Genomic DNA, 16647 nt, shown 5'->3' on the forward strand with positions numbered 1-16647 from the left:
GCTGGGTCATATGGTATTTCTATTTTTAATTTTTTGAGAAATCTCTATACTGTTTTTGATAATGGCTGTACCAGTTTTCATTCCCACCAGCAGTGTATGAGAGTTCCCTTTCTCCACAACCTCTCCAATATTTGTTATATTTTGTCTTGGTGATTATAGCCGTTCTTACGGGTGTAAGGTGGTATCTTAGTGTAGTTTTGATTTGCATTTCCCTGATGATTAGTGATGTTGAACATCTTTTCATGTGCCTGTTGGCCATCTGTATGTCTTCTTTGGAAAAATGTCTGTTCAGATCTTTTGTCCATTTTTTGATCGGGTTGTTTGTTTTTTTGTTGTTGAGTTGTATGAGTTCTTTTTATATTTTGGAGATTAACCCCTTGTCACGTATATGATTTGAAAATATTTTCTCCTAGTTGGTGGGTTGTCTTTTCGTTTTGTTCCTGGTTTCCTTTGCCTTGCAGAAGCTCATTCGTCTGATGAAGTCCCACTTGTTTATTTTTTCTTTTGTTTCCCTTGCCTGAGTAGACATGGTATTTGAAAAGATCCTTCTAAGACCAATGTCAAAGAGTGTACTGCCTGTGTTTTCTTCTAGGAGGGTTATGGTTTCAGGTCTTACCTTCAAGTCTTTGATCCATTTTGAATGAATTTTTGGGTATGGAGAATGGTAATGGTCTACTTTCATTCTTTTGCATGTGGCTGTGCAGTTTTCCCAGTACCATTTATTGAAGAGGGTTTCCTTTCTCCCTTGTATGGTTTTAGCTCCTTTGTTGAGGATTAGCTGTCCCTAGATGTGTGGTTTTATTTCTGGGCTTTCAGTTCTGTTCCATTGATCTGTGTGTCTGTTTTTATGCCAGTACCATGCTGTTTTGATTACTATAGCTTTGTAGTATATTTTGAAGTCAAGGATTGTGATGCCTCCACCTTTGTTCTTTTTTCTCAGAATTGCTTTAGCTATTAGCATCTTTTGTTGCTCCATATGAATTTTAGAATTCTCTGTTCTATTTCCATGAAGAATGTCATTGGGATTCTGATTGGGATTGCATTGAATCTGTAGATTGCTTTAGGTAGTATGGACGTTTTCATTATATTTATTCTTCCAATCCATGTGCATGGAATATCTTTCCATTTCTTTATGTCAGCGTCGACTTCTTTCGATAATGTCTTAGAGTTTTCACTGTATGGGTCTTTCACCTCCTTGTTTAAATTTATTCCGAGATATTTTATTCTTTTCGTTGCGATTGTAATTGGGGTTGTATTCTTGCATTCTCTTTCTGTTTAGAATATAGAAATGCCACTGATTTTTGTAAGTTGATTTTGTATCCTGCAACTTTGCTGTAGTTGTAAATTATTGCTAATAGTTTTCCTATGGATTCTTTAGCGTTTTCTGTATATAAAATCGTGTTGTCTGCAAACAGCAAGAGTTTCACTTCTTCCTTGCCTGTTTGGATTCCTTTTATTTCTTTTTCTTGCCCAATTGCTCTGGCCAAAACCTCCAGTACTTTGTTGAATAAGAGTGGTGAGAGTGGGCACCCTTGTCTTGTTCCTGTTCTCAGAGGGATGGCTTTCAGTTTTTCCCCATTGAGTATGATGTTGGCTGTGGGTTTGTCATATACGGTGTTTATTATGTTGAGGTACTTTCCTTCTATACCCATTTTATTCAGAGTTTTTATCATAAATGACATTGGATCTTGTCAAATGCTTTCTTTGCATCTATTGAGATGATCATGTGATTTTTATTCTTCATTTTGTTAATGTGGTGTATCACATTGATTGATTTGCGGATGTTGAACCATCCCTGCATTGCTGGTATAAATCCCAGTTGATCACAGTGTATAATCTTTTTGACGTATTGCTCTATTCTGTTTGCTAATATTTTGCTGAGGATTTTTGCATGTATGTTCATCAGCGATATTGGCCTGTAGTTTTCCTTCTTTGTGTTGTCCTTGTCTGCCTTTGGGATTAGGGTGATGTTGGCCTTGTACAATGTGTTAGAAAGTGTTCCATCCTCTTTAACTTTTTGGAATATTTTGAGAAGGATAGGTATTAAATCTTCTTTGAATGTTTGGTAGAATTCTCCAGAGAAACCATCTGGTCCTGGACTTTTGTTTTTTGGGAGGTTTTGATTACTGTTTCAATCTCTTTACTTGTGATTGTTCTGTTCAGTTTCTCTATTTCTTCTTGATTCAGTTTTGGGAGGTTGTAAGAGTCTAAGAATTTAGCCATTTCTTCTAGATTGTCCCATTTGTTGGCAGGTAGTCTTTCATAGTATTCTCTTATAATCCTTTGTATTTCTGTGGTATCTGTTGTATTTCTCGTCTTTCATTTCTAATTTTATTTATTTGAGCTTTCTCTCTTTTGTTCTTAGTGAGTCTAAGAGTTTGTCAATTTTATGCATCTTCTCAAAGAACCAGCTCTTTGTTTCATTGATCCTTTCTACTGTTTTTTGGTTTCAGCTTCATTTATTTCTGCTCTAATTTTTATTATTTCCCTCCTGCTGACTTTGGGCTTTGTTTGTTCTTCTTTTTCTAATTCTGTTAGGTGTAGTGTAAGATTGCTTATTTGAAATTTTTCTGGTTTGTTAAGGTGGGCCTGTATTGCTAGAAGTTTCCCTCTTAGGACCATTATTGCTGCCTCCCGTGTGAGTTGATATGGTGTACTTTTATTTTCATTTGTCTCCAGATATTTTTTTATTTCTCCTATAATTTCTTCAATGATCCATTGGTTGTTCAGTAGCATGTTTGTTAGTCTCTACATATTTGTGGCTTTCCCAGCTTTTTTTGGGTACAAGAGGTTTTTAAGTGGACTCCTCACCCTGATCTCTTCCTCCTCTGGTCCAGTCTGCATCCCACTTCCAGATTAATCCCCTGAGGCACTGCTTTGATCATATTGATCCCCTGTTCAAATTGCTTGTCATAGGAATATCAAGCTGTTTAGCCCAGTAGGCGGAGTCCTCTGTGATCCGACCCTAATCTATCTTTCAGCATTATCTACTGCTATGCCTATTAGGGAGCCCTCTGTTTTAGCCGGGGCCAGAAGAAGAGGTGTTGTCTAGGTGCCAGACTACAGGAGGTGCGAAAAATATTACTGGAATAAATCTGAAATGTGGTGCTAGGTAACTGTGGTTTCTACATCGACTCCTTGAATTACTGTAGAAATGTGAATTGTTCGTTCCTGTTCCCTCACCAAGCCAAATAGTGCTGTCAAGGGGGAAAACTTTTTTCTAGCTAGCTCTGATTTATCTCTTGATTATTTTGCAACATGTAAGCCACCAATCCTGACGCCAATGTGTGAAACGTGACTTAAAGTTAGCAGTTGCAGTCAGCTGAAATTATAGAACCAAATAATGCGTTGTGTCAAGCTGTTTACTGGAAATGATTGGTTTTATTCTTTATACTTTTAAAGTCAAGTTTATTGAGATATGATTTACATACAGCAAAATTCACCCTTTTTAGGTGTACAGTTTGATGAATGCTGACCAATGTATATGGTAACGTAGCCCTCACCACAAAGATGCAGAGTATTTCCGTCACTGTCATTTACATTTTAAGTGGCTTATCAAGGATCATAAGAAGTATTCTTGTTTTCAGTATTATGCGTAATAAAGTCCTTATTTGATAATACATTTCAAAGTACAGTAGTTCCTCCTTATCCGCGGGATATGTTCCAAAACCCCCAGTGGATGCCTGAAACCACAGATAGTACCAAACCCCCTATATACTATGTATTTTCCTATGTATACATACCTATGCTAAAGTTTAATTTGTAAATTAGGTACAGTAAGAGATTAACAACAATAATTAATAATAAAATAGAACAATTATAACAATATGCTATAATAAAAGTTACTGTACATCTTAGCAGCCTCAGCATACAATTTTTTTCTTTCCTTATTAAGTCGAAAACTTTCAGGTTTTCACTTAAAGGAAACACTTTACAGCTTCTCTTTGGCATATCCGAATTGCTGGCATCACTACTCTTGTGCTTTCGGGCCATTATTAAATAAAATAAGGGTTGCTTGAACACAAGCACTGCGATATCGTAATAGTTGATCTGATAACCAGGATGACTACCAAGTAACTAATGGGAGGGTAGCATATACAGCAGGGACATGCTGGACAAAGGGACGATTCACGTCCAGAGCAGGACAGAGTGGGATGATGTGAGATTTCATCACATTACTCAGAACGGCGTGCAATTTAAAACTTATAAATTGCTTATTTCTGGAAGTTTCCATTTAATATTTTTGGATAACAGTTGATGTGGGTAACTGAAACTGTGGAAAGTGAAACCAAAGATAAGGGGGGACTACTGCATCCAATTTTTAAACAGAAAAAATTGGTTTCTTCCTGCTTCCACTAGATAGATGTTGAACAAATATATAAAGAAAATCCGTTTTAAGGGGCCTGCTGGGAGAGCTCGCAGATCTTGGTCTGGTCCCAGGTGGCTTCTATATATGGGATACCGTAGGAAGGGTGAATCTGGGGAGGAAGGTGATGAATTCAGTTTTGGGCATGTTGAAATTGAGAGGCCTATAGAACAGGGTTGATATTCAAAACATTTAACAACCAAAAGAGTACATACAGGGATTAGTCAGGATGGCTGCCTGACTGGTCAGAACAGATGCCATCAATAAATGGTAAGGCTATTCCTGTGCGTGCTGACTAAAAATTGGCCCTACCCACAGGATATCCAAGAAGGAAGCTGAAGCTGTGGAGCTAGAAATTGGAAGAAAGTTGGGCTGAATATAATGGATTGGGCTGGCAGATAGATAATGCTTATCCAACCCTTAGGAGTTGATTGGATCGGTATGAAAGGGCTGGGGATAAGCCCTGGGAATGAGTTGAGAAAGAGAAGTGAGTGAGAAGGAATGGATGGAAAGGTGAGAAAAGAACCCAAACAGACCATTATCCTGGAAATCAAGAAAATAATTTTAAGGATAGAGTGGTCAATAGGACAGCAAAGGCCCATCAACTTGGCAGCTTACAAGTGGTGAATATGGTGGAAATGGGTTAATGGATTTGCGTCTGTAACAGGTGCAGACAAGTCCTCTGTTTTTAATAGTTTTCTCTCATTACAAAGGTATATCAGACTTATTGTACGCTGTTTGGAAAATACGGAAAGGTGGCAAATTTCAACCTTCTGGAACCTCTGACCCAAATACTAGGGCTGGCCGAGAATGAGGGCCCTAGAGGGGTGTTCACCACTGGCACCCTGCATGGCACAGCAGTACTGCTGAGTTTGACTCCTGCCAGAGTGGTCTGTCAATTAGAGAGGGTGGTGCTGGCTTCAGGCTGCAAAGAGTGGTGCCGAGGAGAAACCTCCCTGCCCTAAGGCTGCCTCGCTCCATCTGTGGCCTCTACACTTCCCAGGCAGCCGGATCTCAACGTTGATAAAGAAAAATGGCAATTGACTAGACGTTTCCCAAATCAGTTTCCCCCCTGCACCCAACTGTTTGATTACATATCCTCTGACTGTCCATTTCACTCTCAGTACTTGACAGATACCTCCGTTTGAAAGTATTGAAACAGATGGAAAGATTCAGTAGAAAGGTGGGAAATCAGAAATAACGATTTAGTAGTTCCCAAGAAGGGGGCCAGAGTTACTGCAGGAGACAAAGCAACAAAGCATTTCTAAGTGATCATGTACGTTATAGAAAAGGAAGAAAATGCCAGGAAAAGAAGAATGTTGCATTCATGTCTCTCTTTTGTTTTTCCGTCTCATCACTCAGCTACGTGGTGATTGACTCAGATTCGGAGGATGAATACTTCCCTGAGGAAAAGAGAGCTAAGATGTCTGAAATAAGTAGCAAAGGCAAGTATACTACTAACTGACAGAAGCGGCTGAGCTCTGCAGCCTCATCACACACAGTCATTTCAGGATAAGAGCCCACAAACGTTCTATGCTGTCTCTTAATAGTGGGTGCCACCACTTCTTTCCTCATAGGGGCTGCATGTGGATGTGCTGGATTCCCGACACTGCCTGGTAAATCTCCTAACCCGGCAGCAACTGTTCCTGCTGCCTTAGACCGTGGGCGGCCCCCTCAGCAGAGTTCTTTCCTAGCTAGCAGCACATCGAGGGAGCAGAGGGAAGAAAGTCAAGAACTGAGACTGCGAAGTGTGCAGGCTGCTCTCCCCCTTCCGCTCTTTTCCTCCTCCTCTATGTGTGGGAGTGACAAAGGGGGAAAGAGGAGTAAGAGGCACGGGCTCATTCTTTCCAGCCTGATGGAGAGAGACTTGGGTGGGTGATGGTTGTGGGCCGGCAGGCAGTGGCTTCTCAGGGGAATCCTTGCTTTCTCCATCTAGCTGTTTGTCTTTGCCTTTCGCTACTCCCTTTATAGTGTCTAGAGAGCCCTGTTTTCCTTAGGACCTGTTGCCCACAGCAGATCCTTGCCTCTGTGGATGCAGAGGCCCTTTTAATCTTTCGGGAGGTGTGGAGCTCTACTCGAAGTTCAGAACCTGCTCAGTGGGTGTGAAACATAGGAAGACTGGGAGTTTCTTAAGCATCAGCGATGGTGTTTTATTGATCTTTGTTCGCTTGGTACCAGGTATAGGACATGGTACATTGGCACCTAGTTAACGTACTGGCACCCTTAAAATACTGGCTACTTTGATAACTACCCAAGAGCTACTGTTGGCCAGAGTTTCCTAGCTAACCTGGGATATCACAGCAGAGAAAGGAGAGGTGGCTTGGAACCCCAGTCTCCTACTGTTTCACCACCTGTCCCCTCTAATTTCTTTTCTCCCTCCTTCTCTCTAGCTCTGAGTGGATTGCCTGAGCAGGACAGAGGTCCAGGTGCAGAGTGGGGTGTATGACATGACAAGCGACCACAATGCAGAGGGAGCCCCCAAGGGAGGTAGCTTTAGAGTAGGGCATGAACGACAGAGCAGGAACCAATGCATCACTATAGGCCACCTGTTGCTGACTCCTTGAATCAGAAGATCCGTAGTCTTTTGAGGATGAACTTTCAACTAAGGCCGCTCTTCCCTCTCTGACTGGTGGACTCTAACTGTGGGCGTCCATCCAAATAGGGGAGGGATGAAGAATGCTCTGGCAGGACTGGCTTTGTACGTTTCTTTACTGTTCTCCACACACCATTTCTTTTGTTATTGTAATGAATTTACGTAATTTTACAGAAAAAACGGCCCCCAGAGCTTTAACACATGCTTCCAACTTTGCCTCTAACCTTGGCAATGTAGTGTGTCCCCCTTTTTTTTAAATTTCAGCTACAGGTGGGAAGTCTTTAAATTTTCTAGGAAAGATGACTTTTTATCATAGGAACACCCACTCCTTTCTCTTTCTTTATTGCATATCTGAAGTTCTTTGATAATTAATTCAAATAATAGATGAGACCTTCAAAATATATTATCCCAAATCTGCAATTTTAGGATAAAGAGTTTTTGCACCATAAATATATTTTCACATCTTGACTGTGCTGTGGTTTGTATTTTTTACATCCAGAATCATAGAAACCTAGAAGTTGGGCTCTGAACAGACTCCAGAGAGCATGTGGTCTTAGACACGCTGCCCCTTATTTCCAGATGAAGAGACCCTCAGTGAGGGCGATGACATTCCAGATGTTCCCAAGGCCTCTCAGTGCTGACATGGGGACTGAACTCCTCACTCTTACGTCAGTGGTTCTGAGAGCTTTGCACTTATGGACTAGGTAGAAAATTAAATTTTGGTGGCTAACAGAGAGTTGCCAATTTTTGTCTAATGATGAAAGTAAATTGTAATTACCATCTACTATTACCATAACTTCTTAAAGTGCACCAAAAGTTTAGTGAGGACATAATCTCAAAATAAAGGACAGTCCTTTAAATCATAAAAATTGAACTTGCTGGGAAGAAACCTCACTTTATTATTCTCATTTCTTTTATTTTTCTGTGGACCAGTGAAAATATACAAGTCTGCAGACCTGTGCTTGGGAAGCACTGAGCACCTTCACTGTGCCGCTGCTTGGAGAATGTAACTTGAAAATTGCCACTGGACTTGGATTGATGTTTTGTCTGTCACTGTCCTCAGTAAAATGAAAAAATAATAGAGGGAAAACAATCAAAAATAACTGATTCTTAACTGTGATTCATAATGTCAGTTCCTGGCTTGTTTAATTGTGCTCAATAGTCTGAAGTTGGATGTATAAGGGGGCTGGAGGAAGTATATTTATATGTGATTGTGTCTCTTAAATTTCAGATGAGATTCTGGAAGTGCTGCCTGATACTGGCGAACAGCCCAGCAGCAAGGAGCCGGCGATACTTGTTATTGATGATGATGATAGTATTGAGGTGCAGAGCCCTATCATAATAGAAGACGATTCGTGTGATCAGGCCCAAATTTCCTCAAATGAAAAAGAGATGGATGGGTTTGCTGTCTCCCAGTGCAATTCATCTGGTGGTGTTGGTGAGCAGAATCTTGGTGAAAATCTCTGCCAATCAACGAGTGATCCTGAGGCTAACCTGGAGATTGAAGGTGGAAAATTGTCAGCTGATGAAGAGCCTGTGTTTGTGATGGAACAACCAAGGAAAAGGAAAGATAAAACCAAAAATGTATCTGTGACACCTGGTAAGCCAATCAAACCAAGTACACCTGTCCCACCGTGCATGCCAGCCATGCCCTTTCCCCTGGATATGTCTGTCTTGTCGGGTCTGCCTGTCCTGCCTATCAGCTCTGTGGCATTTCAGCAGCTTCCCGGTGGCCAAGGAAGGCAGCCATCCCAGTGAAAAGGGTCTTTCTGGGGATGGGAGGTGGGGGGCTGCCTGTGTCTTAGTATTCACCATTCCATCCACCTTGCTCCCTGCACTTCTTGTCCTGAAGATATCCCATTTTCCTTAGGACCCGGCCAGCGGTCACTTCTCTAAGAAGCTGTAAGTCAAAGTTGCTCCTCCCTCCTGGGTTCCCAAGGTTCCTGGACCCTGTCTCTACCAAAGTACTTACATATCTGTGTTACAATGTGTTTCTGAATCTGTCCTCCCAGTAGATGGGGAGCCTCTTGATGGGAAGACTCGTACTTGTCTTTTAGTCTCTTCCAGGATGTGGCTGGTGTTTGGCACTTATTAGATGTTTAATAGCTTTTTAAAATAGATGAATGATTGACACTACTGACACATGTCTCTGGCTAGAGCAGCCGGCAGTATGGGTGCTGGACAAAGGTGGAAAGATTTGGCTTGCTTAGTGGGGGAAGGTGCTGCCTAAGATATGAGCCACTTTCCTCAGAGCATGTGTGTGAGCTATGCCATACCAGTCCTTATACTGCGCGTGCCGCAGTTGCCCCCACAGTCTAACCTCTGATGGCATGCTCATGTAACCTACGCAGTCCTCCGTGCCTACGACAGAATCCTACCCAGCTTACTCTGCTGGCAGCTGGGACGCACAGAGGTAAAACCTTTCACGCTGCCTGATGGAGCAGTATGCAGGCTGCAGACAGTTTCCATTTATGGGTGTTGCTCTGGGCTTGGCTATGGGGGCTCCTCCTGGGTTTAACTTTCTGCAAGTTGCTTGATGGTACCAATTTTCACGGTACAAATGAACTGTTATCTTTTCAGCTGTTAGCAAACAAAAAAGGTGTGGGCCTTCAAAGAAGAGACCCAGCACAGCAAAATTTGAAGAATGTGGAACTGGGTATGTACTGCTCATGTTCAACTGAACGGAAGTTGATTGCACGATTGTCACATGTTAAGCAGTCCACTGGGAACGTGGGAGTGTCTTCAAGGGGATGAAGGAGTCTGGTGGGGGAGGGGGACAAGGTTTCCATCCCTGAATCGAGAGGGCAGAAGCAGGAGGCAGGGGCGGCGGAGGCGCCCCACTGCTCCCCCTCCCGGCCCCGGCAGAGGCGGTGTGGGCGCTCTGCAAAAATCCCTGCAGGGCTGACGGGAGCCCTTTTGCCCCTAGCAGCTCTGGCCTCTGAGGTTTCCTTTGTCCTTAAGTTCAGATTAAAGAATGACGTGTAGCCAAACAAGATATTTTTTTTCAGGCTAGATACAGCCTCATGGCCACCGGTTTGCACTAAGCCAGAGCAAACGCAGTGAAATGGTGAGAAGGCAGAGCCAACGTGCTGCTCCAAAGCGCTGGAATTGGAGGGAGGGCAGCCAAGACTGTCTGCCAGGTTTTTCTTGTGCTTTCAATGAACCTGTTACTCTTACTACTTGTATACGCTCTTGTGAACTTTCCAAGCTGTATTAAACATTGGAGTGAAATAGATTGCTTGTAGTTCCTTTATTTTTATTGAACTATATATAATTGATACTGAAAACAGCAGGTCATTTAGACCAAAGACATACTAATACTTTAAGGAAGCAAAGAAACTAATACGTTTTCTCATTTAGATTCCAGGAACTTCTCACTTTTTCCCTTAAAATATTATGTAGTAAGCATAATTTTCTTTCTTTGTTTTTACTTGCGTTCAGGAGTAGTATATACTTACGTCTTAATTATCTTAGAAGAGAAGGCATATATTTGAAGGGCTGTATGTTTATTTTTTACTTGTATTTTGAGACAATAAATGCATCTTAAGGGGAGAGGAAGAATGATGTGTCAGGCTTTGGGGCCACGGAGCAACTTGGGCCTGAGCAGAGGCTCTGTTTCTGCACTTCTCGCTGGGTGAGCGAGCCGACAGCAGTTTGGCGTGTTCTCTGCTAGATGGATCCCCTTTCAGCAGAGTTTCTTCTCTGGATACCTAGATACACGTTTAAGCTGCTTTGCCTATAGGGACATGTGTCTTGGGTAGCTCCCAGGTTGCTTTGCTAGAGAGTGTGACACAGAAAGGAAGAGGCTGCCCCTTTGTGTCTTTGTCCTCTTCACCAGCCAGAGGAGGCCAGTCTGTTTGGACCCATCACTGTTGCCGTGGTACTTCCTGTTTCGGTCTGTCGGCTCCTGCTGTGCCTAGCATTGTTCCTGTGGAGGCTGTGTGCTGGTCATGGCGTCTGATGTGCCCATTGGGGTCTTGTTGCTTCCTCTGATGTGGAGGTGCTCAGCCTGCAGTCAAATAGCACAGACATTGAGGTGAAAGTATGCTAAGCGATGAGGCCTGCTTGACTGTGAGCACAAATGCACACAGGGGTCATGTTCTCTGCTGAGATTTGCAGATGGTTTGAGTTTTCATCTGTCACCTTTTCTGATGCAATTTTGCTTTCAGAACTAAGTAATTTGAGGCCGAAATGTTCGTCACCTGTATCAGGCTTTGGGACGAAGACCCTTTAGCTGCCTTTGTCTTATCTGGTACTTTTCCCCCTCTCCCCACCCCAGCCACCTCACATAGGGTTTATTTTGTGGCTTAAGGGTTAATGAGTGTCCTGGCAAAACCTCAGTCTCAGGAGTTCTGTTAAGTCAGAAATTCATTTCCCTGTGTTTGCTCCTGTTTTTTCGTTTTGTGTTCTTTTGTTTTGTTTTGTTTTGTTTTCGAGGAAGATTAGCCCTGAGCTAACATCTGCTGCCAATCCTCTTTTTGCTGAGGAATCCTGGCCCTGAGCTAACATCCATGCCCATCTTCCTCTACTTTATACGTGGGACGCCTGCCACAGCATGGCTTGCCAAGCGGTGCCATGTCCTCACCCGGGATCCGAACCGGTGAACCCCGGGCCGCCGAGGTAGAACGTGCGCACTTAACCGCTGCGTGCCTGGGCCAGTTTTATCTTTCCAGCTCTGTGGGCTCATCTCTTTGGATTTGTGGATTGTTCTAGCCAAGATAAAAATGTTTCAGTTTAAACAAATAGTTATTGTCAGTGTGAGTCCTTTATGTGCTCAGCACTATTCTTTGTGCATTTGAGTTAGACCTTGACAGATGGGGCAGTAATAGTGGTCTAAAGCAAAGGCTGTGAGATTCAGTGTCTCTGTGAACTTTGGGTGAGTCACTCAACCTCTAAGCTTCAGTTTCCTCGTCTGCACACTGGACATCATAAAGATAGGAATAGCTTCTTTGGAGTGTGGTGGTGTGCATTAAATATGATAATGCAAAAGGAAGTTCTTTGCGAATGATGGAGCGCTACCCAGATGGTGCTTCTCAGTAGAGGTGGAGATGTGCTCATTCTTGGCCATGGCAGATGGGTTGTGCCGAGGCGTGAATGAACCGGGGGGAATCACAGTTGGTGGCCAGGGAACGTTTAGGTTGCCCACTTTGGCTAGAGAGGAAATGGCAGCTGGAAATAGAGGTCGGGACCAGGTTGACCTGGGCCTTGAATGCCAGGCCAAGGAGTCAGTGAAAAGCCAGAGAGGGGCGTAAGTGGAACATGACCTAGGAAAATTAATCTGGAATCGTGTGTGTGGTTGGATTAGAATAAAAAGATCCCGGAGGTAAGGAACAGAGTTAGAGGGATGCTGTGGTATCAAAGCAGAAAAGGGAGGCCAGGAACTTGACAGAGGGTGGTGCCAGTGGGGTAGAAAAAGAGGGGCTGGATGGAAGAGATGAAGTGAAGGAGAGAGTGGTTTGTTTTTGTGCCTAATTGAATATAGGGTAAGGGAGAAATGAATTAAAAATGTCTCTGAGGTATTCAACCTGTTATAACAGGAGTTGGGTCATTACACACGTTGAGCTGGAGACATGCTCATGTCGGTCAGTTGGAAATTTGCATTGAGCACTTGTCAACTCAGAACTGGATCTCGGGAGAGATTGGGACTGTGGGTACAGGCGTGGGATCACTCCTGTTGAAACCACAGACTTCACATTTCTGAGAATGTGCAAGGGGTGAAGAGAAAAAGGCTATGAACAGAAGCTCGGGCAATGCCCTCACGTAAGGAGCTGGAAGGAAGAGGGACCAGCAAGCCCTCCAGTTCTCTGTTGACATGAGCTGTATGTGTGCATTTCTCCCATTGATTTCTTTAGCTCTGCAAAACTCAGTCGAATTTACCTTTGCAGGAATGCTATGTGCGAAATACCTGGATGCTTCTTGCGTGACCTGGAAAACTCAAAGCAGTATTCTGGAAGGAAGTTCAAGCAAAATAAGGATGAATTGGTTCAGAGAATCTACACTCTGTTTAACAACTCGGTGTTTGATAAAAAGGTAGAGTCAATGAAGAAGCACTTACTGAGCACCAGCTCTGTGCCCAGCACTCCTGGGTGCTGTAAGGTGTGCAGACGTGCTAACTGTGTGTTTCCTGCCCTTGAGGAGTGTCGATTTAGATGGGGAGATGAGACACGTGTACGTGAAAGAAATAGAGAATGTATGTGGGTTCAGCTGTGTGCTACAGGTTGTCACTACCACAGGAGATCAGCAGAGGGAGAAATCACTGAGAGCCTGAGCGGTCAGGAAATAGGATTGCCAGCAGGAAGTGAAACTTGTTCTGGTTCTTGCAGGATGGTGAGCGCAGAGAACAACTGTGATGGGGGAGAGGGCATGTGCTGAGGCTTGACCATCTGGAAGAGAGGGTTCGTGTTGAAGAATAACGGGAAGGAGCTAGGTGACCCTGGGCAAGTTATTTAACCCCTCTGCCTCAGTTTCCTCAACTGTAAAATGGAGACAAAAATACTGCCTACTACTGCATAGTTATTGTTAGGCCTAGCTAAGTTGACACACCTGACGTGCCTGGAACAGGGCCTATGACATCGTAAGCAGTACGTGTTGGCTATTTTTTTTTTTTTTGGGATAACATAGCACTAGGTAACGGAGGACCGTGGGAATCAGGTTGGAGGAGCTTGAATTGAAATCAGTAGGCACCACTGCACGGGGATATGACGTGACATGAAATGGCTGCTGAAAGAAATTGATCTGTCTGAAGCGTGGGGGTGTGGACTGGACTGGAGAGAATCTGGAGGCAGAGAGACCCGGTGATCTTTAGGTTTTTCAGACTTTATTGTCTCTAGTGACAAAACTTCCTGCGGGGAAAGTTCTTAACAGCTTTCTAAAGGTCTCCCAGCCTTTGATGCCCTTCCTGATGACAGTGGTGTTACATCAGATGACTCTGATTAGCAGAACCTGAAGTGTTCTGAGTTGCATTTTCCATTTTGCCTCACCACTCTTACGCACAGGTTTCCGTCTCCTGCCTCAGCAGGCTTGTACCTCTCTCCTCGGCTGCCCCTGACTTCATCTCCATGCAGGGGAGTGCAAATCCCGCAGTCACCTGCTCTCAACAGTCTCCCTTGTGTCCTGACTGCCTGTTAATTCTCTTTACCTGGGCTTCAACTTGGCTTTTATTCTCCCCAGAATGTTTAGATTTGTGAAACTCTTGACAATATTTTCTGATCTGCTTAGAACTGCTTTCTGATTCACTGTTTGCTTTGCATTCTCAGCTGCCGGAGAAAATAGATATCGGCTGGAATAACAAGATGCTGAACACTGCTGGCTCATGCACCAATGGCGAGGCGTGGTACCCAAAGAAGGAGCGCTATGCTAAGATTGAGATTTCTCTGAAAGTCTGTGACTCTGCAGGTGAAGGCAGGGGCACGGCAGCTGCCCCACTGTACTCTTCCCTTCTGACGCAGTGCCCGTTCAGTTGTTCTTAGGTGCTGGTATTCTCTGGCAGCCTGTGTCACAGCTTTACCTGTCATTCCTGGGGAACAGACCTACTATGTGTTGCTTAGAGGACATTATTATTGGATGTCTCACCATCTCTGAGAATCCGACTATCTCTCTTTCTACTAGGCCTAACTTTCTCTCTGCACTCCCCGTTGTCAGTGACAGTGTCTCCATTCCCCTAGTAACTGAGGTTCAAGGTCTCCAGCCTCTAGCCAATCACCAGATCTCCATAATGACTCTCCTATCCCCATTCCTTCTCCATCTGCCTCTGCCCAGGTATTGGCCCTCGTCGCCTTGCTCACCACGGCATTGCTTTCCTGCTAGGAAACCTAGGGCCTGCCGATGCCTGGAGCCTGGCTTTCAAGGCCACCATAGCCTGCCCACTCCGCTTGGCCACTCTTGTCCCTCACTGCTCTACCACTGGCCTCTGCTCCAATGAGACTTTCTTCACGCTGGCTTTCAAAATGTACCCCCTGCCTTCCTGGCCCCCTCCTTTGCTCACACTTTTCCCACACCTAGAATGGCCTTACTTATCTTGCAAATCCAGTCAATTGTTAAGGGCCCAGCTTAGATCCCAGTTTCTCCATGGAGCTTCTTCCGACCAAATCCCATGGCCATGGTGATCGCTCCCCACCCTGTCCGCTTATGTCCGTGGAGGGTGGAAACCAGGTCTTGGCTGGATGTATTTCCAGCAGCATCCCACAAAAAGAGGAGCGTGCTGGAGCTGCTCCAAAAAGACTTGCTCAGCTCAGGCTCTCTGCCGTTAACAAAGTTGGGTTGAAGTAGGTAGAAGTTTCACTTTTTGCATCCTGGGAAGATAACACTCACGCTTGCCTGCATATGCTTATGTGAGATGGCTCTGTGTCTGGTGGGGTTGAGAGTCTCGGGCTGGTTGGGTAGAAGACCAGAAGGGGATCAGTTTAAGTGCTCATGATTTCTTTTCATTCCTCTTCCAAGACCGACTCCGGGATACTTTGGTCCATGAAATATGCCACGCAGCCTCCTGGCTGCTCGATGGTATCCGTGATTCTCATGGGGATGCATGGAAGTATTATGCCCGAAAGTCTAACATGGTGCACCCGGAGCTACCCAGGGTCACCCGCTGCCACAACTACAAGATTAACTACAAGATTTATTATGAATGTACTCAGTGCAAATTCAGGTAAGGCCCTTCCCCTCAGACTTTTTCCACTTATCTGTTTACTACGGCCTCCAAGTAGCTCTTCAATGATTTTTATTAGTAAGTACATGGCTATCTGACTTGAGGAGCAAAACCTCTCTCCTCCTTTCCATGTCCTCTTTCTCCATTCTCTCCTACTTTGCACTGGCCTGACCACTGCCACTGCTTGGTGCCCCATTCTTTGAGAACCCACAGAAAACGTCTTGCTTTGGGCCCAAGGCCAGCAGCTCAGAGAAGATGCTGAGGTACAGTGACTGATTCCTTTGCTGTGTGGTGTCTCTTTCCTCGTTAGGATTGGCCGCTACACCAGATCGTTGAACACCGAACGCTTTTTCTGTACCATTTGCAAGGGTCCTCTGGTCATGCTGCCGTTAACTCGGAAAGATGGAACCCCCATTGAGCCCCATGTGAGGCCCTTTGCCAAGTACGTGCAGCAGTATTACACGCTAGTGAAGGAGGAGACGGCAGGGCTAAGCCACGGGGATGTGATGAAAAAGCTCGGCAAGGATTACATGGCCAAGAAACAAAGGCAAGAGCGTTGAGGTTATCTGACAGTGCGTTTGTGTGAGCAGAGTCCTCTGCTGGTGAAGAAGTTTTAGAAAAATATGTTTGTTTCTATGAATATTAGAATTTAAATCATTTTTAAAGTTCCTGTTGTTAATGATGGTTATTCTTAACCAAGGTTCTATTGCTAACCATTTTGTGCCCTTGACAATATGCAGAAGCCCTTTGGGTCCCCCTGGGGCTTTACTTAGACTCCATATTTTAAGGTGTAGAACAAAATGCAAAAGAGAAACGAGTTTTCGAGAGTGGCAAGTTGAGAGAATGAGAGTAACGCTGGAAAGAGAACAAACTTTAAAGGCAGCACTTCAAAACCAGGGCTGCTGGCAGATGCAACCTTTTACCCCTCCCTAGGAGTAAAAGACAAACGTGTTTTATGAGTTAGTTGCTCTTGACATTGAAGCCATGTGAGCCAATGTAATTGCTCATAAAAAAAAAAATAAATAAAGTGTTTTCTGCAATTCA

General features: G+C 44.1%; 1 protein-coding gene across 4 annotated transcripts in view; it reads left to right on the forward strand.

Moving 5' to 3' along the window:
* Window positions 1–16647, forward strand: part of GCNA (germ cell nuclear acidic peptidase) — a 28242-nt gene extending 11595 nt beyond the window's left edge. For all 4 annotated transcript variants that reach the window (XM_070604120.1, XM_070604121.1, XM_070604119.1 and 1 more), the window contains 7 exons: window positions 5729–5811; window positions 8191–8559; window positions 9540–9615; window positions 12845–12989; window positions 14216–14354; window positions 15399–15603; window positions 15914–16647. In XM_070604120.1, the coding sequence (XP_070460221.1) occupies window positions 5729–5811; window positions 8191–8559; window positions 9540–9615; window positions 12845–12989; window positions 14216–14354; window positions 15399–15603; window positions 15914–16163 (1267 nt within the window). In that variant the 3' untranslated portion in view covers window positions 16164–16647. The remainder of the gene's footprint in view (window positions 1–5728; window positions 5812–8190; window positions 8560–9539; window positions 9616–12844; window positions 12990–14215; window positions 14355–15398; window positions 15604–15913) is intronic.

This window comes from Equus przewalskii, chromosome X, assembly GCF_037783145.1.
Source record: "Equus przewalskii isolate Varuska chromosome X, EquPr2, whole genome shotgun sequence".
Classification (NCBI taxonomy): domain Eukaryota; kingdom Metazoa; phylum Chordata; class Mammalia; order Perissodactyla; family Equidae; genus Equus; species Equus przewalskii.